Source organism: Ptiloglossa arizonensis, chromosome 1 (genome assembly GCF_051014685.1).
Source record: "Ptiloglossa arizonensis isolate GNS036 chromosome 1, iyPtiAriz1_principal, whole genome shotgun sequence".
Lineage (NCBI taxonomy): Eukaryota > Metazoa > Arthropoda > Insecta > Hymenoptera > Colletidae > Ptiloglossa > Ptiloglossa arizonensis.
Window position 1 is genome coordinate 11,164,764 of NC_135048.1, and position 25,973 is coordinate 11,190,736.

General features: G+C 38.7%; 1 protein-coding gene across 3 annotated transcripts in view; it reads left to right on the forward strand.

Moving 5' to 3' along the window:
- The window catches only part of Bi (T-box transcription factor bifid), a 179,462-nt gene that overhangs the window by 4,685 nt on the left and 148,804 nt on the right, over positions 1–25,973 (forward strand). For all 3 annotated transcript variants that reach the window (XM_076316890.1, XM_076316897.1, XM_076316905.1), the window contains exon 2: positions 19,840–20,158. In XM_076316890.1, the coding sequence (XP_076173005.1) occupies positions 19,840–20,158 (319 nt within the window). The remainder of the gene's footprint in view (positions 1–19,839; positions 20,159–25,973) is intronic.

The window sequence follows — 25,973 nt, forward strand, 5'->3', positions numbered from 1 at the left end:
TTAGCGTCCCGTGGACGGTTCACGGCGTCGAGGTACAGTTTTAGGGCTCCGAGGGTAGAAACTGGAACTCGGGTGAAATTTGACTGGGCGTGATCAACGATCATTATTTTTTTCCCAACTAGCTATGAATAGCTTCTCAGAATTTTAGGGTACAAGTTCGGAGCGAACATTCGCAAATCTTTTATCGCTGGATCCAATTTTACGGGGGATTGATGATTTATCTCTCGGTTAGTTAGCAACTTGTAAACTGGTCGCTGAAACTGTGGAACATTGCTGATACCTGACAGAGCGATTGGCGATCTTCTTTCTCGTAGTCGAGTGGAAACCTTTTCTCAAAATTTGTAGATCTTAAGTAAGATGTAACGAATCTCTTGGTGCACCGTTGGATTTCAAATGTGGGAATCGATGATTTATCTAGACGTTGGTTAGCGACTCGGACGATCGATGACGTTGAATTACAATTTTAGGCTATCTAGCGACGTTTTCTGCGTCGAAACTTTGAAGTGCATCGCGGGTCGAGCGGGTACCTTTCACCTTGCTCACCACCGAGATGAAAATTCTTGATTAGAGTTCTAGAATCCTAGTTCGAGATGACAGAACACGTTGCTCAAGTTCTTAATTCACTGTCGAGTTGAGTTTTCCTTGGAAATTATTGAGGATGATTTATCTACCGATCGGCTAGCGACTTGCAGGCATTTAGCGATGATAAATTGGTGTGCAGCGTTACTCTTATTGACTGAGAATCTTAGTTTACAACGAATTGAACGCGACTAAAATTCTTGATAGAGCGATAGATTGAATTTTACGAAGAACGAGTGGAATCATTTATTTATCGATTACGTGGCGACTTCCAGGCACTTACACGTGTCAAAATAGATGACTATTTTGATTCTTTTGCGAAGACGATAATGTACAGGTACGAACTTTGCAAGAAAAATATCAATTTTTCAATGTTCACGCACGGAATAGTGTTCAACTACGATAAAATACCTTTTGTTTCGTATCAAGTTACTAGAAAAATGAATTTCACGTAGAATCAGTCAAATCGCTTGTCTGTTGACCGTTCAAACACTTGTAAATACTAAATTCGACAATCATTTTCGTTTTCTTGCAAATCTAATGGCAGTGTAACGTAGTATTTTTCAATGTTCAAACTTGATGCAGCATTTGTCGTGACCAAAGCGTCGTTTTCCTCCATGCCAGTTCAGAAATGGCGGACCTGGCAATTCGAGGTTTAAGGATTCCAGTCCAGAACGAATTTAACACAAATAATATTCTTTGTACATCCGTTGGCGTTCGTTCTTAAGAATTTATAAGATCGTTCCTCGAAATGTTAATTTGGAATCGTCGATGGAGCGAGGAAATAAAATCAATGTCAAGAATGGAACCGTAAATTCTTCGATTATTGGCCCGCGTTTCTACGCGCGCATTAATAATTCAATCAAAATTGTAAGGAAACTCGTTAATTGTGCGGTAATGAGCTCGAATCACCACGCGCTAAATAATGATTAAAATTGGAAAAGGAATCGTTAATTCCGCCATCGTAAGCTCTCCGTTCTTCGAACCAATTAACAGTGAAACTGCAATTAAAAGAAGATCCATTAATGCCTCGATTGTAAGCACCGGCTGATAATTCGTGTAAAATTCAAAGGTGAATTATTTTACATAGACCAGGCTCTATGTTAATTCATTAATCTCGCGCTTCTTTGTGTCAAGCAGCAATTAAAATAGAGTTAAATCTGTAGACTTGTGTTCCAATGCGTTGATCGACAAATCGAACGAAAGTTCAGGGAGAAATCATTAATTCCGCCATCATCGGTACGTGTTTCCTCTTTGTCGGCGGTAAATTGAAATAAAATTAAAGCAAAAGCTCTCTTTCCTGCACAAATCGACGGCTTGCTAAATTTGAAAAACTAAAGGAAAATTCATTAATAACATCCGTGAGTTAATTCTTCTCTCCGTTGACTACCGATTGAAATAAAATATAAATCGATCTAAAGTAGAACTAAAAATTCGACATTCTACAGCCACGAACTTTCACTCGTCGAGTGTTAATCGAAATAAAAATTTATACGAAACGATATTAATTAGAGAAGATTCGAACGGTTCGTTGAACCAGTTTATACACCTAAGTAGAATAAAGTAGTTCAGTGATCAATACATTTCAATTGCACACCTCATTGGTACGCCTCAAGTAGAAATGAATAATTCACATTTTTCAACCAAAAACTTTGAGCGTATAGTCAAACGGAAACTCGCTTTAAAATAAAAATCACGTATCGCGCTTTAACCCTTGCAATACAATCGGTTTAAGCGATCACAGGAAAAACAATGCCTGATTCCAAACGGATGCGTCATTTGATGTTACCTTAACACATATTTCGAATAAAAATTCTATTATTTTATCGTATATTTTTTTATTTCTAAAGAGACTTGTACTAGTGTTAAAATTGAACGATACAAATGCCTCTCTAATAAATATTTCGAATAAAAATTCTATTATTTTATCATAGGTTTTTTTTCATTTCTAAGAAGAATTGTTCTGTAAGAATGATTGATCGATACAAAAGTCCCTCTAGTAAATATTTCCAATAAAAATTCTATTACTTTATCATAGGTTTTTTTAATTTCTAAGAAAAGTTGTACTGTAAGAATAATGATCGATACAAAAGTCCCTCTAGTAAATATTTCCAATAAAAATTCTATTATTTTATCATAGTTTTTCTTTCATTCCTAAGAAGAGTTGTACTCTAAGTATAATTTATCGACACAAAAGTCTCTCTAATAAATATTTCCAATAAAAATTCTATTATTTTATCGTCCTTTTTTCCACTTCTAAGGCGAGTTGTACTACAAGTATAATCTAGTGATGCAAAAGTCTGTCTGGGTCCGAAAAGACCCAGCATTGATTCGTCGATCAACGATCCAACGGGAGAAGTCTGAAGAAAATCGAGAAATTCCAAGATCGCGAGCATCCTCGAGACTTATGGCGCAAACTTCACGAAACACCGAAATCCTCGCGAACAACGCGTACAACGTTCGTTATCCTGGCGCGCTGCCATTGTCCAACCGGAAGCGCGGCCACTTTTCGCGGGAACGCGCGACTACGTCTATCAGTTCGTCTGTCTTGCACGACACACCCGACGGGAAAAATCCGGCAAAAGCGCGGCTTTTGTTCGCGCGCACGCAAGCGCATTCACCGATGCGTCCGCGCATCCCCCAATTGCCCTGAACGGACATTGTTAATCCGACCGCCGATAAAAAGTCGCTAATTAGACTCGCTTAATTACACCTTTCGCCGAGTCTCTCTCTCTCTCGAGGTTGTTGTCGGTGCACCGCGACCATCAAACTAATTGTTTCTCAATAATATTTCGCTCGACCGTTTATCGAGAAATCGGTGGCGACGGATCGCGTCCAACCGAGCAACGTTCGATTAGGATCACCTAGCAAAGCGCTATGCTGAGGAACTAGATAAAAAACGATGTTATTTTCGCGAGAAACGCGAACATTGTAACCTGGAGACGCAAAGGACGAGAGACAGTTGCACGAGAAAATTGACGATAGTTGGATCTCTTTGATGGAGGGTTACTATCCGATCCTACGGGTTACGCCTAACCGAGCAACGTTCGATGAGAATCATTCGCCTGGCGAAGCACTCCACCGGGAAACTAGACCAACAATGAGCCTATTTTTACGAGAAACGCGAACATTATAACCTGGAGACTCGAACCATGAGAGACAGTTGCATAAGAAAATTGACGATTGTTGGATCTCTTTGTTGGAGTGTTGAGTTGTTACGTGATACGGACGCATCGGGTTTAGACGATTCTCGGTGTATTTTTTTTAGAAAAGTTGGGTTCTGTGTGTTAGTAGAATATGAAAATCTTTTTTTTATCAATATTAGTGACACATTTTCGAATAGTTCAATGAAGGGTGATTACCTAATAAAGCAGTCTGCTCGGAAATTAGATGGAAAAGAAACTTTTCTGAATGATAAATGTAAATATAACAACCTGGGAACATGAAAACTGAAAGAAAATGGTCGAAATTTAGATTTTGATGACAAAGAGATAGATATATATTCGAGTAGTTGCATCATACCAAAGGTATTTTACATGATCCAATTCTCGATTGATTTTTTGGAAAATAAAATGTTATATATTTGTAACAGTCCCCATAGAAAACCGCAGAATTTAATTTCATAGATAAATTTTATCCGAATCAATATTAATCTATTACAATAATCTATGAAAATTATTCTCAAAGACACCCGATTCTTTTCACCTTTGAACATAATCAATTTAATCGGTACTAAAATAGTGCAATTCTTTTAAATTTTGTGTATAACTATTTTGCAGTACAGTATTTCTAAATTTCTGAACTATTGGTCGATTTTCAAGAAAAATTTGCTCATGCTCTCGAATGATCGATCAGTAGGCCACTGCGTTGAACTTGGTAGACATATTGCGAATGCCAAATAAAAATCATTTGTGTTATTTGAAGATCCCCATTTCCCTTTTCCATCCAACAAAGTTGATAAGAACGAAGTAAAAAGTGCAAGGAATGCCTGGAGCATTTCTTTGGCTAAAGTTGAACACGCTGGTTAAACTGGGGTTGCAAACAATTTTGTGCGCAAACTTTTCAACGAGTTGCCGAGTTCTTGATGAGAACCGTGATAAATTTCATGTAACAAGGTGAAACGAAAAGGGTCGTTAGTGCGGGGATTAATTAGCAACCAGAATCGCTTGCTGGCTTTCGTTTAAAAATAAATAGGAGGACTGCCTGATGATGAACAATCTTTCGACTGCTTCGGACTGCTCCCGTACAATATTATATGCTCCTACAGTAAAAACCATTCCGTTGGAACACTATCAACGTATCTACAGTACAAAGAACTATCAAACTCTGTCAATTTTATCTAAACACTAGACGATTCTCTATCTCAACTCTGCGAGACGCAACATCTGCATAGACACCCAACAATGCAATAATCAACGTCTTCGAAATCTATACTCCTTGTGAATCTTCACATTATCGATAGAACACGTCCAACGGGTCTCCATCGCGAAAGATTCATCTCGTCGAACCTACTCTCCGTTTCCGCGGTAGATCTAACATCAGAATTTGGAAAATACTCTGACGCCAATAGCGTCACTGTAACGTCGTTTTCGAGTTTCTGTGGTCGATATCCGTTACCTAAGGGTCGCTCGAGTAAAAGACAGTGTCCTATTGGGCAATGGCTACAGTAACGCAGGAAAGACGATAAGATCGAGAACGCGGCGAGCGCTGTGTCGGAGGAAAAATCCTGGCCGCGCGTCGGCGATACATCACGACTCGGGCGGCGATAACGCAATCGATCCGGCATATCTCTCGCGCTAAACGAGCAACGCCACGGAGCGATATCGTTTCCACTATTTCCAGGACGCGTGGTCTTTGTTCCATGTGCGCGAGGTGCGACTGGATTTCGTCGCGGGGTGATTCGCGGGAACAGTGCGGTATCTAACGATCGATGACGTCAGTCGATCAAGTCACCATTGATCTTTAACGGAGCCTCGAATCTTGGAACCACTTCACTGTCGTTCGAGACCAGCTGGGTTGGACTGGACTAAAGAGTCTCTCGGTTGTTGGATAGTGTTTCGACAGAGCTTGGAAAACACTTGGAAAGTAGCTTTTGTTGGGGGAAATTGTAGTTGGAGAGGGTGACTTGTGTTTAAGAGCCTCTTTGCTGTCGTTTGAGACTAGGTGAGCTAGTCTAGGTTAGAGAGTCTCTTGGTTGTTGGATGTTGGTGATGACTGATTTGGTTAGTGTTTCAACAGAGTTTGGAAAATACTTGGAAAGTAGCTTTTGTTGGGGGAAATTGTAGTTGGAGAGGGTGACTTGTGTTTAAGAGCCTCTTTGCTGTCGTTTGAGACTAGGTGAGCTAGTCTAGGTTAAAGAGTCTCTCGGTTGTTAGATGTTTGTGAGAAGAGACTTGGATAGTGTTTCGACAGAGTTTCGAAAAGACTTGGAAAGTAGCTTTTGTTAGGGGAAATTGTAGTTGGAGAGGGTGACTTGTGTTTAAGAGCCTCTTTGCTGTCGTTTGAGACTAGGTGAGCTAGTCTAGGCTAGAGAGTCTCTCGGTTGTTGGGTGTTGGTGATGACTGATTTGGTTAGTGTTTCAACAGAGTTTGGAAAATACTTGGAAAGTAGCTTTTGTTGGGAGAAATTGTAGTTGGAGAGGGTGACTTGTGTTTAAGAGCCTCTTTGCTGTCGTTTGAGACTAGGTGAGCTAGTCTAGGTTAGAGAGTCTCTTGGTTGTTGGATGTTGGTGATGACTGATTTGGTTAGTGTTTCGACAGAGTTTGGAAAATACTTGGAAAGTAGCTTTTGTTGGGGGAAATTGTAGTTGGAGAGGGTGACTTGTGTTTAAGAGCCTCTTTGCTGTCGTTTGAGACTAGGTGAGCTAGTCTAGGCTAGAAAGTCTCTCGGTTGTTAGATGTCTGTGAGGAGAGACTTGGATAGTGTTTCGACAGAGTTAGGAAAACACTTGGAAAGTAGCTTTTGTTGGGGGAAATTGTAGTTGAAGATGGAGGCTTTTGTTTAAGAACTATTTTACTGTTGTTTAAGGCCTAATTGGCTAGGCGAGGCTAGAGAGTCTATCGGTTGTTGGATGTTGGTGATGATTGATTTGGTTAATGTTTCAACAGAGTTTGGAAAAAAATAATACATTATTTCGATTATAGACGCGAATATTTCGACCCGATGATTCATAGAGTGAAGAAAAATTGTTAGTAGTTAATTTTTCGTAGGTATATTCAATGAAGAGGTGGCTAGCTGTGCGATACTAATATTGCATTGAGTTTGGTAGAATTCTTAATTAATTTTTAAAAGTATTGAGATCAACGGGTAGACTACGCGAGTATAAAGAGTCTACTGATTGTTGGATCTTGATGTTGAGAGACTTGATTCCTTGTGCATTCACGAAAAGCGTTATCAATAAGCTATAATATGATTTCGTGAATCAAAATTGTGTATTAATCCTTCTAGACTGTAGATAGAAATTTTTCGTCTTACAATTATTCCGTACTGTGGCTTAAGATTAGGTGGTGCTTAAAAAATGCAGCACTTAATTTTTGTACTCTAGAATCTCCTCAATGTGGCTTTCGAATAGAAAAGAGATCAAAGAATCGAATAATTAAATAAATCAGTGTGTATTTACTGCTAAAAATTGATATTAGAGAGCAGACCTCGATTCTGCTGAGAAGCTGTTCTTAGGTGTTCTAAAATGGCGGAAGATTCAGCCAAGTATAAAAGTAATTTTAAGGAAGGAAAGAATTAGGAAATTTCCAAGCCTGACCATCACCGCCGAGAAATGATGCACTTGACTCGGTTTATTCGAAAGCAGGATGTTTAAAAAGTTTTCAAGATCTTGCACGAACCGATGGTTACAAAAGATTTGAAAAGACGCGAAACGTTACGGTCTTCCAAACGATGGTAGAAATCATAATTAATCATTCCTTATGCTTAAATTATTCATAATTACAAATAATTATAGTAATGAATGTCTTGTAAAACAATGCAATTATTCTGATTACCATAACTTATAACTCGGCGTGTAGCAAATCGTTTTGTTTGTGTTTGAGGTTTCGGTTCATGCATATTTCTGTCATAATTGAGGTTTTAAGTAAACCCCGGTGTTTTAGGTCATCGAAGACTTTCAAACTCCGATCCGGTTCCATATTCATGAAAACTCACCTATCCGGTACGGATTTTCAAAATACGAAAGATATTGTGAAACTCGATGAAGATTTCAACCGCATTTGCGTTTCCGTTTAATCGAACTTGTTCGAAACTAATTGAAAAATGAATAAACAGCGAGAACGAGGCTCGAACCTTCTGATAGAAAAGAGACTTCCGGAGGGTCCTCTGGTATTTCTCCGTACTCGTAAAATTTCTCAAGTTCCTTCGAATATTCTTCTGGAACGTTGCTAACGTTCGAAAGTACTTCGACTCCATTAATTAGAAAATCTTCACCGTCCACTCGAACTCGATTTCGAAGCTCCTCGATGCTTTTTCGTTATGAAAAATTCGCAAGTAACCTGTCATCGACCTGTCCGAGTCGATTCCTCGCAATTCACGGATCGCGATTCTACGTGTTCGCGCATTTTCGAGCAAATAGAAGGGTAACTCTCGAGACCAACGACGAGCATCGCTCGCGCGTAGCTGTCCGTGTCACGCTGGCTGCGTGAAATAGCGAATCGGACTGTGCTGAAACGGATTTTCAACCGGCGATCTCCTATCTGACATCTCATTATTACACGTGTCCACCTCGTCCGATGCAGCTAGTTATTCCCTTCGTTAGCTCCAATGATGAATTAATTCGTCGCGCCCGTTGACACTCGTTGTCTCTCAACACGCCACGACGAGCGATTCGAAGGAGCAGCTGAACTCTTCAAACCGCTTCCAGGCTGTACTTCGTTCGTTTCAGTGCAACTTCTTGCGATCGAGGATCGTTAACAAGCTCTTACTCGATCTCGATAGCCATTTGCGTTCAAACTGTTTTTCTTCGAAAATTATGGAGACTCTACCGAAGAGAAACATTTTTTTTTATCGAAAACCGTGAGAAGGCTCGAGTTCGACTTTAATTAATTTTTTTTATTCTTTCTTTTAATTTTATTTGGACTCGTTCGTAAAATTGTATCGTTGAAAGTGATTTTCGAATCGGTTGTAATTCGAAGTTAACGTTATCGAGGTTCCGAATTTTTCACATCGGTGAGCTAGGAATAATTCTTACAGGAAGCAATCGTTCTTTTCGAAACTTCCGTTTTGTGACACGAAACTGAATAGAAGTAAATATAATGCGCAGAAACAAATTTCAGACTTTTACAAGAGGAATTGAAAGCACTTATAATCTACTTCGTTAATAACAGAGCACTGTTATCAACACATTCAAGGATATCGGCGTACATGTGTACGTATCGTTTTCAAGTTATGAAATATTGTAACATGAAATTCAACGCTAAAGTTACCAATAAATATTCATAATTAAATTTTCCACATACATAATACTGTAACATGGTTAAATGATTGATCGATGACACGAGTCAATATCGGTTCGAATTTTTGTTCAGTTTGAATGAAATAATTCGTCCCTGTAGAGGTTAATGACTATATTTTCTCAATTATCGATTTAAAATAAATAACGTTTCACCCATGGATACTTGAAGTAGTATGTGATCAACAATTTGCGGTTATGTTACAAATTTGATCAAACGATACGATCGACTATTAAAATTTACCAAAAACTACTAAAATTTTCAAGAGAATCAGATAAATATAATTAATTTCTTTCTTTCTTTTAAATGTGTTCTTCAATTGGTTTTATTCGATACTCTAATTTTGATAGTAGGTATTTGCAAACGAGAATTAATAATAAATTTTATTATTTCCTACACATTCCCTCTTCCTCTACGAAGAAGAAACATCATTCCTTAAAATTTTTATCGTAAAACGAATTTCGTTTCGCAGTAACTTTCCAACAGTCGTAAAATAATTTCTGCAATTGTTCGTTTCGATCACGATATTAACGTACCTATTTCCTCCGTACATTCATTATTTTACACTCGTCGTCTTCTATTATTCGCATGTTATTGTATAAACTTTCAGCGTTTTATTTCCAAACTCTCGCTGTCCAGGCCGAATTACCTGATAAAACTTTCTATTATTTTTCTCTTCTGGTTGCCAATGAAAATGCACATTTAATTACCAACGAGAGAAGCTCGAAGCAAAACAAAGACGCACGAAACTCTCAACTGTTTGAAAACCTCCGTTAACCTGTTGATCGCCACTTTAAGAATACCAGATTCTTCGAATCGATGTTCGAAAGGTTGATTTTGCCGGACTCGATTTCTCCGTTGAATCGATTCTGGTCGTTCGAGTTCGAAATGAAATTTTTTTTTTTACAAGAGTCGTACCGCAATTCAACAAAAGCGCGTAATCGGGACGCGCCGATAAAGTTTCCGCGGTTTCGGAGGAGCCTTTGTACTGTTTGACTTCGCAGAAGCGTCGCGCAACTCTTTGTCGAGAAGTATTCTTTGCACGTCGCGGGACACTCGGGACGAGAACGTCACCAGCGAATGTAAACTTACCGCAATTTTCTAAGGGACGGAGATTCCGAAGTATAAACGAAGATTCGATGTACGCGCCTATCACGAGATCGAGAGCCTAAACGCTCTCTTAAACGTGACTTCGTGTTGTTCTCCTTAACGAGACTAGGGAATTTCTAGGGGAAAAGCTGACGACTCGAGGATAGTTCGCTTCCAATGACGATTGTGATTCGATAACGGTTCAAAATTATCATTCGTCGTTTGTGGTATCGATCTATGTAATATGGCGAATAACGCACAAGTTTTGGCCGAAATTGAGGTTAGGTTTTACAATAGCATTTTTGGTAACGGTTCAGAATGATCATTTGTCGTTTACGGTATGGATCTATGTAATATGGCGAATAATGCACAAGTTTTGGCCGAAATTGAGGTTAGGTTTTGCAATAGCATTTTTAGCTGCATATTTCTCTTGTACTTTATAAAAATATATATATATTAATATTCATATATATTTTAATATTTGTATGTTGCACGAAATCTGTAATTTTGTTGTTTGTTTCGGATCGTCATTTTATAAAGAAACTGAATTCAAAAGTTTTAAGGTTAAAGACACAAAATGGACGTTTCGTGAGTTTTAGATGTCCATTGAACTCAATATTGGATCTAATTTCTGCATACAATAGTTTGCACATATGCAAAACCTTATTTCTAGGAAATTATTAACTTTGGAATGGACGTATCTTAATACTTTTACTCTCGAAATTTGTTATTCTATCATATTCAGCGATAAACAACGAACACTTCATTCAAAGAAAACAAAATTAACCTTCAAATCTCTTCTACGCCACGACCTATGAAGAAATCATCACTGCCATCATACTGTAGGTATTCGCAAACAAGTCATGCGACCTTCGTTAGCGGTATTCGCAACTTTATCAACACCGTAATAAAATAAAATATCATAGAATAAAAAAAAAAAAGAAAAAAAAAGCGAAATAAAATGAAATATAAAATGATGAGAAATAAAATAAAATAAAATTTAAATATTTATACGAATCACGTGCCTTTGACATTTCGTAAATCGATATTAACAATAAAACGAGTCGGTTATAAGAGCAAGATAAAATGTTTATTCATTTATCAAAACATCCCGTTCAATTACGCGTTTCAATTTTTCGTATGATAAAATTAATACAGCGATTCCTGCTGTTCGCGATACTCCTTTCTCGTTACTCGTATTACAAACAAGATTATAAAAAAAAAAGCGAATTACAGTGCACGTTGTTCGAGTCTCAGCTTTGTGCTTTAAAAATCGTACGATTTTCAAATCGATTTAAATCCCGTTAACAAACGTTTCACCGATGGTTCTACAATTGGAACACCGCTTACATAACGGGTTAAGGTTGTCTATTTCTAGGATAACACTCTGTGTACATTCAGACCTGTGTGGACGAATGTGTACCACGAAACGAGCTTCGCGCGAAAACAGTTCGCGGTAGCGATTCTCCCTAGGCGCATCGGCGACAACGAACGATTCGTCAATGTTGTTGCTCGTCTTTCCTGGTCATTTTTCGAACTACCCATTTTCTAGTCGGGCTGTCAGCCAACTGACCGCAACTTCGCCGCGATTAATCTTGCCAAGGGCACGACACGGCGTTAACCGTATTCGAAATTCGTCGCGTGTCGCTAGCCGCGTAACCCGTGGTCCCGGAGAAAACTCCTGGAACGAGACACAGGGTACCCCGAGACGCGTAAAAAAACAATTTTCACGGAAAAGAGAAAAATAAATAAACACACACTGTCGAACGACATTCTCCGTGCGAGTTTGATACATTTCGAGTAAATCGAATTCGAAAACGCGCGAGACGCGCGCGCCTGATTCGGTTCGCTGGATCTCCTTACTGGAGGTTTACGATGCTGTACAGTGTGAGAAATAATAAAGTGTATTTAACAGTCGACGCTCTTGGAAATTATACAGATCTCTTTAAAATAAAAAAATTGTTTCGTTTAATAGTTACACTTGGAACAGGTCCGATCTTAACGAATTTTAAAACTGTTTCATTCGAATGAAGAATTTAACTTTAGAAATTTCACGAGTTTGAAAAATTCCAGAGGACCCTTTGGAAGTTCATTTTCTATTGGAAAATTCGAGCCTCGTTCTCGCTGTTTATTAATTTTTCAATTTTTAATTCAAATTGAATTTGTAACCTATTTGACAATTTACTTATCAGAGGTTAGCGTATTGATACCACCATGTGACTTTGTACCCGTTGTTTAATCACCGTAAAAATATCTAGTTGTGAGAGTTGTCGAGGATCGAGCGTTTCGCAACAGATTCGGAATCGATTTTCTCGAAAACGAAAGCTCGCGCGTGAAAATATTATCCCATGTGTTCGATTTCCTTTTCAAAACAGAATCTCTTTCCGTTAGATTGAACCGTGTTTATCGAGACACCCTGTATTTCGAGCCGAAGGAAAATAAAAACTCGAGGCCGATAGAAAGCGGTGCAATTAATGGTGGCTGGTATTGTGGTCCGCATTTCCAGTTGAATTTTCTCTGGGTAAAAAAATGAGGCGATCGTTTATCGGTCCTGCGCGTGGCAATTTTCCCTGTTATTCGCGATTCGAACGGAAAATAGCCGATGCTTTCGTTCCAATCCTTATACGATGATTAATCTCGATGTGCATTTGAGAATTCAATTGGTTGAATTTTGGTGAATTGTTGAAAATGATTAGAAGTCATAGTCCACGTTGAAAGAAATTATGTAACTTTTTAAATACTATTACCAATAATCTGAATTATCGAGGTATAAATGGATCAAAGTTGCTGCTAACCCATGTAGAGTCACTACAAGCAGAAAGGATCGATATCTCGGTTACTATCGATTGTACGGAAAATTTGTACAGATGAAAAGAATCTCTAAATTTAATTTGGAGCAAGTTTTGTCATGTGCATTTTTTCTGTAAAAGCAACGGTACGCAAACTAGCGTTTGTAATTGTTTTATCGTGTTTTGTAATCTCTTCTGGTGAGAAATTTACGATTTATCAATTTGTATTTTAAATTGGGTTATTCTTTGGATGAGTTTCAAATTTCGTTCCAATTTCTCCAACCATTTTCACACTATTGAATTTTACTCGTACGTGGATTAATACCGCAGAGTGCAGATTGTTTCCTAACATCTGTTTAACTTGTTCTATTTATCGCGGTTAATGTCGAATACCTCCAGATTAAAATAACTGGAATTGTCGAAACCAACAAGTGGTTTGGAAATTGAAACTGACTCAGACGATGAATCATCATCATTAGTACGCACAGTCGAAACGCGGGTAAAAAAAAAAAAAAAAAATAATAATAAAATACGAACATCGATGATTTCCATACATATTCTACTCGGATAAATTGCATCGAATTGTGTTAATCTTTCCCAAAATTCAATCATGGCGCAACAACAATGCGGCTAACGTTGCAATTCAATTAAACCCCACGGATCGTTCATTTGCGTTACAATAATATTATCGACGCTGGTAATAACAATATTTGCCCTGTTCGTAGAGGAACATATTTACACCGTGATGCAATTACTGCATTTTAGCTGATGCAATGATAACACAAAGAGAAGAAGTCTGTTCTTTGTGTTCGAGTATCAAAGGGAGGGTTGATGGGTTGTTAAGTACATTAATTTGTTTCTATTTGGTAAAATACATTATTTTCATGATTTTAACGCTTTAAATATTTTCCAAAGAAAAGGCAGTTCTGAACAAATTTTGATAATTATGCATTGTATCTTCCAAATTTGAATGCATTGTTTTCATTCGTCTTGATTCTTCCCTAATCTTTGATATTTGGTATTGTTAATTTTTAATATCTTGCATTGATAATTCCATTAGTTTTCTTATTCTGTCTACTGAGAATGCTAAAATGATGACGAAAGTACACTCTTTTTTACAACGGTTGCGCAAGTAGCCCATATCGTTCAAATTATTATGTATTTTAATATGAGAATATTTGTACAGTTTGTTACGATACGTTTACAAAAATAAAATTGTAATCGTTACGAAATTAGAATATTAGAATATTTAAGAGAATATTGTTAATCCATTGTAGCAACATTTATACATTCACAGTTTGCAATATTTCTAAAACATTGCAGTGTTCTGTGACGTATGACAACCTTTAAGGACATATAATTCATTTCAATTTATTTCAAATTATTATTTTTTATTAATCGACACACATGCTAATTTAATTATTCATGTACGAAGATTATTAAAATTTAAAAAATTTGATGTATTGTTTTTTATCTGTCTCTTTATACTTGAAGCGTATAATAATTTTATATTTTTTTATTTATAGAAAATACGCTACATAAACAATTTAAACGCATTTCTCTCAAAACGTGTTTTTCGAATGTCGTAACAAGTATCTCAAAAACTATAAGAGACATTATTGCGAAATTTAAGTATATATGTAAATAACATATCTCCTTATCGTCCGTCCTAAAATCAACTTAATATCATAAATAGTTTTTTTTTTTGTAAATTAATATTTAAACGTCAATTTTCGTAATGTGATTTGTTTTATTTATTTTGCTACCAGCTATTACTAAATTCATTATAAATGAGAATCTATTCGTACTTAATATTCTTATAAGAAATTACCTTAAGTTTTTACAGTAATTTACTCTAATAATACACGAATTGTCAATAACGTTTCTGTGTTGTAGTGTTTTAAGTGTCATCAACAATAGAACAATAGAAGCAGAATTTAAATTTTACATTGTTAAATGTGCATACTTTCAGAAAATAGAACAAAACAATTTGTTACCCCCCAGTTAAGTAAGTAACCGATAAACGGTACTCTGGTTCGATCACAAAAATCTATAACAATTTTCGAATGTTATACCATGAAAAATATTTGAGATATTAATTTGAAATTTTACACTGTCTCTTGTAGATTTCTTACAAAGTGGCATGCATCTCTTCGTACAAAATTACGTAACAGTTTTAATCGCACATCATTCCGGCACTCTCAGTGGATCGATTAAAAAACAAACCGATGGAATTATCGTTGTAAAATATCAAAAGTCAGCCAAGTATCGACTCCGTCGATTTCACAAATTTGTAAATAAAATTTCAAACTGTACGTTCTTAAGTGGATTTTCTATTGTAATTTCTAATAAAATTTCAAACTGTACGTTCTTAAGTGTATTCTATCTTACAGTCTTATTTTCTATTTTCTATCTCTGACCATCTTAGTGGTTAAAGTGTTCGAATTGAAAATAAAAACGAGTCACATTGTAGATGAAAACGCGAAGTAATGGAAGTGAAACGGCAGAGAAGTCTGCAGCACACCGTAGATACAGAGAAATACGAGACAGATGAACGGTATCGATTTAATGATCGGCTCGCGCGGACTTTGTCTGATAACAATCATGAAGTCATTAACGTGGCAACAGGTTTCGCATTTTTTCCCCAGGTCGCGCAGCCGGCAATTGATCGAAACGCAAAGAAAATACCAGAAGCCGTGTCCGTGCCGTTAACTATTAACGACATCATTAGTCATAAATATATAATCGCGATTTGCATCGTTACGAATGATTATTTCACCGGTAGCAACATTGCCCGAGATCGTTCCGAGGAAACGTGGGAACGAAGGTCGCAAAATGGACAATTAATATTTATCGCGAAAGAAATGAAGTTCGTTGACGGCCGAAACTTGAAATAAAATGTTTAAAAAGGAGAAATATGTCGAGTCCAAGGATGCAGAGTTATAAATTGTTCAATTTTTTGCGTAAAAGGAAAAAAGAGAGGAAACAGGAAGCTCGTAATACAAATTTGGTAAGAAAGTTTCAAACAATGTTCACGGTCAAATGTTGATCGTCACTTTTGTTCATTGAAATAGTCGTTTTATGACGTTGCACGACGACGATGTAAAAATATCGATAAATTTCGACAACTGAAGGACTGAAATGTGAAAACGTGAACGTTGCCGATCGGGATTCCAGAAAGTTGATCGCGTCTTCTTGCTTTATCTTAATTGTTGCTTGTTATTGATTCCCAATTTAGTTGAAAAGGAGGCCGCCAAATTTACGAGGATTTTACGCAGATACCGGTGACATTTGTATTCAAGAATAATAAATAATGCCTGCTGCACGGGCAAACATTATTATACTCGGAAGAAAAACGAAGAAAAACGGGTCGGGTTTCGTTAATTGCTCTATCAGCCACAAAAATTACCGATTGTATTCATTGAAATTAATAATGGAATAAATATTGGAGCAGTACCTGCTTGAAATGCGATCAAAATTTATTTAATATTTATCTCGAGTCTGCTCAAAACTTACTCAATATTCCCTCCAAATATTTTCAATGCACACTAAAAGAAAAAAAAAATTGACAGTGTACAGATTTCTACAAATATGTAAAATAATAAAACAATTAACAGTAATCGATACGTAACAACACATCGGTTTAACTTCATGACTATTTTAAAAGTGTACAAATTTTAAAAATTAAAAGAACTCAAACAAGAAGAAGAAAAATTAAAAATTCAACCAAATGATATAATATTCATCAGAAAATGTATACAGTCCATGTAAACTATAATTCTCTTTAATATTTATTTCAAGTATTTTTTTAAACTTTTATAAAAAACCATATATAGGTACGTATACATCGGAAAAATAAAAAAAAAACTATACATTGTTATCCATGAATCAATTTTGATCAAAATTTTGATGAAAATATAAAACAAATATAGAATTTGATTGCAACCAATTCGGTTGTTTGAACATAATCGTGTTAATAAACATTTGCAAGTGCGTATATACGCCTATAAAAAAAAAAATACTATTTGATAGAAACACAAAAATTCACCATAAGAAAAATATTCTTGTATAACTATGAAATTCATCGTTTAGAAAATTCCATTATCGATTAAAAAAAATTCTTTTAAACACACAATTCCCATACCGTTTTTAGCACCCCGGGCCCTGCACTGTTCAAGTTCAGCACTTACTTTTAATCACTTCCACATTTAATAAAAAAAAAAAAAAAACAAATAAATGTAGTTCTACTAATCAATTTTTGTACCAGTCAATTTTTTATCGTACGATTTTAGAACTGTATAATTCTTGTAGTAAATTTAAGTTCGAAATTAAATCGACAAAATTGTCATGTACCATAAAATGTAATTTCCTGAAAAGTATAGATCGTACATCGTACAAGTCAATGCTTAAAAACATTTTAATTAAATTAGAATAAGAACTACGGGCCCAGTAATCCCTAGAAACGGCACTGTACGATTGTCCCGATCGAAGTGCGATCGATGACGTCGTAAATACAGATCCAAGCTTTGAGGCTTGACGAACAACGAGATTAAAGGATAACGAGTGAAAGACAGCCGCTTAAACTTCACGAGGGTAGATCCACAGACAGTTCACAAACTCGCAGGAAACTTCTCGTTACTACTACCAACCGCGTCTAACGTTCACCACGCTCAAAGAAGCTCGAAACTTCGTTCTACTTATCGTGCCTTTCTTCCTCAGCGGTTGCATTAAAAAGTGGCGAACAACTCGAAAATGTCTGCATTATTCTTGGTTCGAACAAAAAGAACATCTTAAAAATAGAGCCGAGGATCGACAGAGCGATCTATGCTCGTCTAATTGTTAGAACGTACGATACGATAGATTCGATCGTACGGACGCCATTGTGGTGTCCACTCGATGTGCCGTGAACGCCTTAGAAAAGCTATGGCTTCGAATTCACCTCAAAGAGTTTTCGAATCTACGTTACTTGTGTCCCTTCTCTCTTGACAACACCTATTTCGACAATGAACACACTTGAATGTGTTTACACCGCGTTAATTATTTTTTATTTATCACGATTTCTACGCACGCAGGCACAGCAACAATGACTGATAGGTAACGCCCTGTTGATGAATACAGAAAGCATCGAGTACCTGGGACGATCTATCTTCGATAATTCGATATATCCTGCCAATTGTCATTATTCCTTATCGTTCGAAAAACTTCGCCATTTATCGAAGTTTAAAGAGAAAAAATTAATATACACTTGCATGTGTATATGGTTAATAAAAGAAGATCGATATACGAAACGCTACCAAAGGATCTTAAAACGTGCTTCTTGGCAACAAAAAGATTTTGTAAATTTCTCACGATCATCAATACTTATCGGTGAATATTCATATATACACGTCCATACGTATATACACTTATTGAAAAAAAGTTTAATACAAGAAACACGACCAGAGAATCTTCAAACGTGTTTTCTCGTAACAATTTTCAAAATTTGTCACGATTATCGCTAGATACCTTCCATACCGATCGAAAAATGATAATACTTTCTAGAAAAATTACGAAAATTCGTCATCGAGGAAAAAACCTCACCGATTAGAAAATTCCAATGACGGTTGAAAAAATATCTTTTTAAGGGTTGTTCCAATAATTCCGCGATAAATACAGATCCAAGTTTCAAGGCTAGACAAACGAGATTAGGGGATAACAAATGAAAGACAACCGTTTAAGTTTTGCGAGAGTTCACAGATATTGGGCAAACCGACATGAAATTTCTCGCTACTTTTACCACCTGTGATCAACGTTCGCCATACTTGTGCCTTTTTTTCTCGTAGGTTGCATTGAAAAGTCGCGAGTAGCTCGCGAATGCTCGCGTTATTCTTAATTCGAACAGACACAGCACCTTAAAAATAGAGCTGACGCGTTCGAGGGTCAATAGAGCAATCTATGCTGTCCAATTGTTCTCATGGAATTGATCGATTCGATCGTATGGACGCCATCACGATGTTCGCTCGATGTGTTGTGAACGCGTCAGAAAAACTGTAGCTTCGAATTGACCCCTAAGAGATTTCGAGTTCACGACAGCGTTACTTGTTTCCCTTCATAGTTGACAGCACTTTATTTGACATTAAACACGCTTAAATGTTTACACTGCGAAAAGTCAATTATTTAAATTAATTTATTCTATTACAATTGCGAATGGTGTTATATATCTTGAATTTGGTGAGAGACAGAAAGAAACTATAGAAGGGAAAGTTGAATGACAATATTTTTTTTACGACTACGCTTGTGTATATGTAACTATTTTTAAAGCGACGGAAATTGATAATAAAAGTGTTCGATGTCTCAACACCGGATTAAATTTAGGGAACACCGGTCTGTGGGCGAGCAAATGTACCGAAAAATTAAGAAAATTGAAAAAACTTTTGAAAAACATGGACGCGACAACGTTATGGACCGGTAGATACGCGCTCTGTCGGTGAACACGAGAATCATCGATTGCGCGGGATCGGTTTCCAGTAGTTCGATATATTCGGTTAATTGTCATTATTGCTCGCTGCTTGAAAAACTTCGCCGTGTATCGAAGATTATGAAAATTGGAATTTTTCTATCACATTAGGTTAAATATCTGATCAATATTATACATTTTGTAATTATCGAGTATCTGTTATCTGAATCTCATAATTATCTACAGTAATTTATTGTCGAATTCCTTTCCCCTAATTTGACAGTGTTGCGTTCTTTGTTGTTTACAGTTCTGATATTAAATTAGCAAGAACAATTATGAGAATTTTGTAGTCGACATTCACAAATTCCCCTAATTTGACAGTGTTGCGTTCTTTGTTGTTTACAGTTTTGATATTAAATTAGCAAGAACAATTATGAGAATCTTGTAGTCGACATTCACAAATGATCGCCAATTGAAAACTCGTTTTAGGTTTAGGCCTGGGCCCACATACCCCGGAAGAAGCGGCCGTTTTGGCGGCAGCAGCGGCAGCATTGCACCACCATCATCAGGGTGGTCCTGGTGGACCAGCCATGAGGCCACTCAGGCCTCACCTACCCCCAGGGATGCTTCATGCGTCGCCACACCCCCTGGCACCTCATCACCCTCTCGCGGGTCCTCATCCTGCCCTCATGCCGCCACCGGAAGATGACGGTGTGGTGGATGATCCCAAGGTTACTCTCGAGGGCAAGGAACTCTGGGAGAAGTTCCACAAGCTTGGCACGGAAATGGTGATCACGAAAAGCGGCCGGTAAGTGTCTACCTTTGCTAATTTAGCCTAGCCGCTAAAGATACCCAGAAAACGACGACGAACCTTCGTTAATTCTCACCATGAATACTATCGTCGTTCTCTAGGTGATCTAGCTATTGAAGGTACTCAGAGAACGATGACGAACCTTTGTTAACTCTAACCATGAATACTATCGTCGTTACCCTATTGAGGGTAATCTGAGAACGATGATGAACCTTCGTTAATTTTCACTATCAAGACTATCATCTTTCTCTAGGTGACTTAGCTATTGAAAGTAATCAGAGAACAATGACGAACCTTTATTAATTCTCACCATGAAGACTATTGTCGTTTTCTAGGTGATCTAGCTATTGAAAGTACTCTGAGAACGATGATGAACCTTTGTTAATTCTCACCATGAAAACTATCATCGTTCTCTAGGTAACCTAGCCATTTAAGATACCCAGAAAACAATGACAAATCTTCGTTAATTCTCACCGTGAGGACCATCTCTAACTGACCTCCTCCTTTGGTGATACCCAAAGCGCTATGACAAACTCTCGTTGATATCTCAACCTTCTGGTATTGACTTTCACTTATTAGATTCTTGAGTTTGCGAATGAAAAATCGTCACACGATCCAGCTCCAAACTGCTTCTCTTTACCGCATAAAAGCTAGTTGCGCATTTATCGCCGAAACGTTGATTTTGCGAGATTAATTCGCTCAACGCTTGGATATCTCGAGCTGGTGAAGCGAAACGGAAGTGGGAATTGCTGCTGCGGTCTCCGGTGTGCGCGTACAGGCTAAACGACGGGCTCTGCGGTTCCCCTAGTTAAGCGCGCGGAGCTCGCTCGAACGTGACGTTCGGTAATGCGTCGCGATTTCGGTGGATCAATCGTGGCGAGTTGCGTTGCTCGCGATAGGAGGCAACGCGGTAAGGCAAGAGCCGTGAGAAAAATGACGGGCTGCGAGCGAAACACGAGAAGTCAGCGGGACCCGCGAAACCACAAGAAATCGCGCCGCGTCCCCGGTTAAACTCGTTCGCGAATTCACGAGACGAGCGATGATTTTTGGCCGCTTAGAAGAGAAAACCGGACTTCACGGATCCGCTAAAGGTTCCGAGTCAATACAGGGGAGTTATTACGGTCAACTGGAACTATCCAGGACACGTAGCACCGACGAACGTTAAGTGTGGTTAAAGCGATATCGAGGAACAATTCGAACCGAAAATCGATTATTCCTTGCTCAGTTTCGAATTGACCTGTCTGGAAAACTATACAATGAATACGTTCACGAACGAAGAAGAGACGTTAGAATCCGATCCACGTTCCCGTGTCAGCCTATAGGTCTTTGGATCCTCTTGGTTGGAATTTTCTTTTCGAAACTTTACCTCCTCTTCGGACGCGAGTCGTTAATTGTTTACCGAGGGACTTCGCTTAGGTAGGCACAACTCTGTTGTGAAATGCATTTCTTCGCGCTTAAAAATTCAAAGACTTTATGCTCATCGGTGATCCGCCTTCGCCATACTTTTTTTCCACGGTGCTCGACCGATCGAGAATTATCTTGATCGCAAGTGCAGCGAACTCGATAATACCGAAGCGAAGGAAACGGTAACGCAGTACAGGGAATGAGTTGCTGGGGTAGTTTCATCGAAACTAACGGACGAAACACTTCTGTTTCATGGCGATAGCCGGGCAAACGCAAGGGCAAATGCGTTGGAAAACTATAATAGTTCGGAATAACCGATATGCCGAGCGAAAGGGTGAGTATGGATGATTACATATTTCATATGTGATGCACACAGGTGAGTGCGCAAAGTTACACGCGTGTGTACCTGGATTGCGGGTTCCAGCTGACGAAAGGCTATACAGCTTGGATTTAGTTTGAGGCTCCTTTTTTTCGTGCGAACTTTCCCGTTTGAATAAAAGCTGGGTCGGCCATATCGAACGCTTCCTTCCAAGAGGTATCGCGCGCGACGTTAACCTTTGCAGGCGGATGATGAGCCAGAAGGTGGTGCCGAGTCACATTTCATCCAAGCTAAATTCGTGTACTCGGACAGTACGAAATAAAGTGTAGAAGCCTTTCCCAGACCTAACCCACACCCCAGTTAAATTCTTACAATCGGACATTACGAAATAAAGGGTAGAAGGTTTTTTCAGACCTAACCCAAACCCCAGCTAAATTTCTGCTATTGGACATTACTAAATAAAGTGTAGAAGGTTTTTCCAGACTTAACCCAGATCCAAACTAAATTCTTGCAATCGAACATTAGGAAATAAAGGGTAGAAAGTTTTCTCAGACCTAACCCAAACCTCAGCTAAATTCGTGCAATCAGATATTACGAAATAAAGTATAGAAGCTTTTCTCAGACCTAACCCAGATCCAAGCTACATTCGTAGAACATTTTTGTCGACAAAAAAATTGTCATATACGGCCCAGTATGCTTCACATGCACCCAAACCCTCGTTAAAATCAGATTTGTAGGTTAGAGAGCCTAACCCAGACCTACCCTCGTTAAAATCAGACTTGTAGGTTAGAGGACCTAACCTAGACCTAACCCTCGTTAAAATCAGACTTGTAGGTTAGAAGATGTAACCCAGACCTAATCCTCCTTAAAATCATACTTGTAGGTTAGAGGAATTTCCTTATAATATAGTCTCGAATACATTTTCGATATGTATATAAATCTCAGTAAAGAAGTCAGAAATAACTCGGCACCGCTATCGAACCATCAGCGTTACAAAGACTCGCTGGAACCAAGGATTAGATGAAACAGCCTCAGAATGTAACAGACAAATGGTCTAGCCCCAAAGTTCCGAAGATAGAAATGGAATACTTGTACTTGAAAGACGCCGCAAAGTCACCAACGTATTACTTACAAACGCGCAAAAACAGTCCCTCGGAGCCCTTCCTCGCCCTATACACAATCACGGACACAGTTAGTCAGCATCCTCGACAACAACCCTTCACCAAGGCGTGATCGATCTCCCCTAACCCATCGCTAGGATCCTAGATATTCCGCAAACGTCGAAACACGAACAGTGATGTTTCGCGCAAACGAATATATAATCGATCGAAATCGGCCCGATCGAGGGGAACATGGGCCCGCTCTAAATCAATCTCCATCGATAAATAATAACCGTCGAGTTAGGGCTGTCCCAGCGAGGGCTCTCTGCCTCTCTCTTTCACGAGACGACGACGACGATCACGGATAATTACACGCGCGGAAATTGTGCCTGGCCCAATCTGCGTCCGGTGGTCTACGTCTCAATACACTGTGCGCAGGTTGTTTCTGTGCGTGTTCCTGACCTACCGGTGGCCATCCAGCACACGCACTCAACGGGCCAAGATTCCGGCTCGAGTCGTCCAAGACTCGCATAATGCCCCTACCGGGGCCCGGAACAGGGGAGGGGTGGGGACTAAGTATAGGGCTGGCTTAACGATGTTTGTTTTATACATTGGCAGCCTCTTCTCGAACCTGTAATCTTTCTAAACGAGATATTACCCGGGCCCCAGCGCGAATGCGGACTCCACGGGACCGGTGGGTGTGCGGGCCCGAGGACAGGGATTTCGCACTCGTGGCCCGGCGGAGGGCCCCGAAATTGCCCCACCGGAGCCGCAAATTGCTGGCCATTCACGAGTCCCACCGTGCGTGTTCGTGTTCGTGTTCGAGATCGTGAACGGAGCGATGCGGAGCTCGTTGAAGCGAGCTGGTACTCGCTCCGAGCCGGGCTGATGTTTTCTGCCCGCGATCATAATTTTTTTTCGCGGATTTTTCGAACGTTGCCGATGGTCATGGTGCGTTCGCAATTGAATTTATCGCTCGACTTTGAGCGCGCGAGATTTCAAAAGGATAAGATGGTGTACAGCGATGTCCATCACCTTTGTACATTTTAGTTGTTGAACGAAATGGAAATATCTCTGCTCGGTAGTTTATCCAAGCCTATAGTATCAATTAACAAAGTATTCCAGTAAAATAGAGATTGAAACGGTAAAACGTAACTTTCGTGCACGCTGTAGCGATCTTAGGCCTTCCAATTTGAAATACACCTTCCAGTGTTTAATTGTCTCTTTAAAATTGATTTCTTCTCGCTTCGTACGGTTGCAAAACATTGTCCTTTTTACGGTCCTGTTCGACGAGAAAGCCTCGGTCTTCGAGAATACCGTGTCAAGAATTCTTTTTTACAATTATAACAGTGTCTAATTGCCCACTCGATGTTCCAGTTCACGCACGTCTCGCGGTAAATTTATGCGAAACGTAATCCTCTTAATGGATGTAAAAATTGTCCTCCCTATTAATCATCGGATCAATCCTACTTGTGCAATTAGCTGCACAGAATTAGCAGCCGATGTTCGTCTTCTTTGGTATTCAGACTATAAAGAACGGCACCTAATTGCTTGGTTTCGGTCGCGTGTACGAGCGCGAATGAGTTTGGTACATCAAATTTCCAAACAGTTTATCAAGAGAGGAACAACGAACGCTTAAATGAGCCAATTAGACAGTGACTGAACACACGAGGGAACCGCTCGCCGTAAATAAAGAGAAGTTTCTGACGATTTGATGCGGTTAGCATCTCGCTGTTTGCAGTCTGTTGGGGCCGTTTAGCGTCTGCTTCATGGGACATAATTTCTCTGATTTTTAAATCAAATAAAGACTTGGAAGCGCGAGACCGACAAACCTAAAGCAGCCGCCACGACGCGAGCCAATGAAATCTTACGTAATCGGCTTAAGAAACTATGACCACCGCGATGCGTGCAATGCTTTCTTTCCACGCTTAACTGGAATCCACGTTCTCGAGATTTTTTTCAAGCATTTCGTCGTTAAAATTTTTTTCTCAACGCGTTCCGTGCTTACCCGTCCAGTGGCCATTTCGTGGAAAATTTTTTTTCACAAACGCGGACAAGTGGCGTGTGTAGATTTTCGAACGGAAATGAAAATCGGTAAATATAGCCTATCACGAGGTACGGCAATTTCGCGGTTACGCAACGAAATACGACAGTATATTCCGTGTCGTGATCGCGCACAAGCTTGGACATTACAAGCTATCGCGCGATGAAATATGTCCGTCCATTTTGACGTCTAAACTTGTGCTTATCGTTAATACTGCTCGTCAGTGTTATCGTTGACGAATGTTAATTTTCACGTCCACTTTGCAGGAAATGGCCACTCGAAATAGAACAAAAAAAAAAAAGGAAATGATCGTGCGAAGATAATTGCGATCGTCCTCGGTCGATTGACGCGCAATATTTTCTTAATTGTGAACCAATTATTTTCGTAGTCTCTTACGAAAAAAAGAAGTCCGATTTATTAGATATATTTAAAAAATGTCACGGTGGATCGACGATTCTTCGATGTTTCGAATCGAAATTACTTTGCACAACTTGCCTTTTTTATTATATAATGTAAAATTATGTAGAAGGTGACTCAAAAATAACACTTCGCCGATAGATAAACCCGGTCAGAGTTGGAAGATATGTAAATTGCCGGTAATACAGTATTTGAAAATTAATTATAGCGCCCGCGGTTCTATTACTTTAGTATATACATTTCTATAATATATTTTATTTCGTTTATAATTTATTACCACGCTTTTTACTCTGTCATTAAAATGTTTTCGACGGCTATTTATCAGCACGGAACTTCTGTCCCTCGTGCTCCAAATTAAAATAATACTCTTCCGGTTGGAGACGGAAGTGGTTCGTTCGAGGTTGAAAATTTAAGGAGCAATAACGCGAGAATCCGAGCAATTATTCACATCTTATCGAATCGGGTTAACATTTCTCGGCCTCGAGCACCGGTCCCCAAAACAAAAACGATTTCCGTCACGCATTTGCG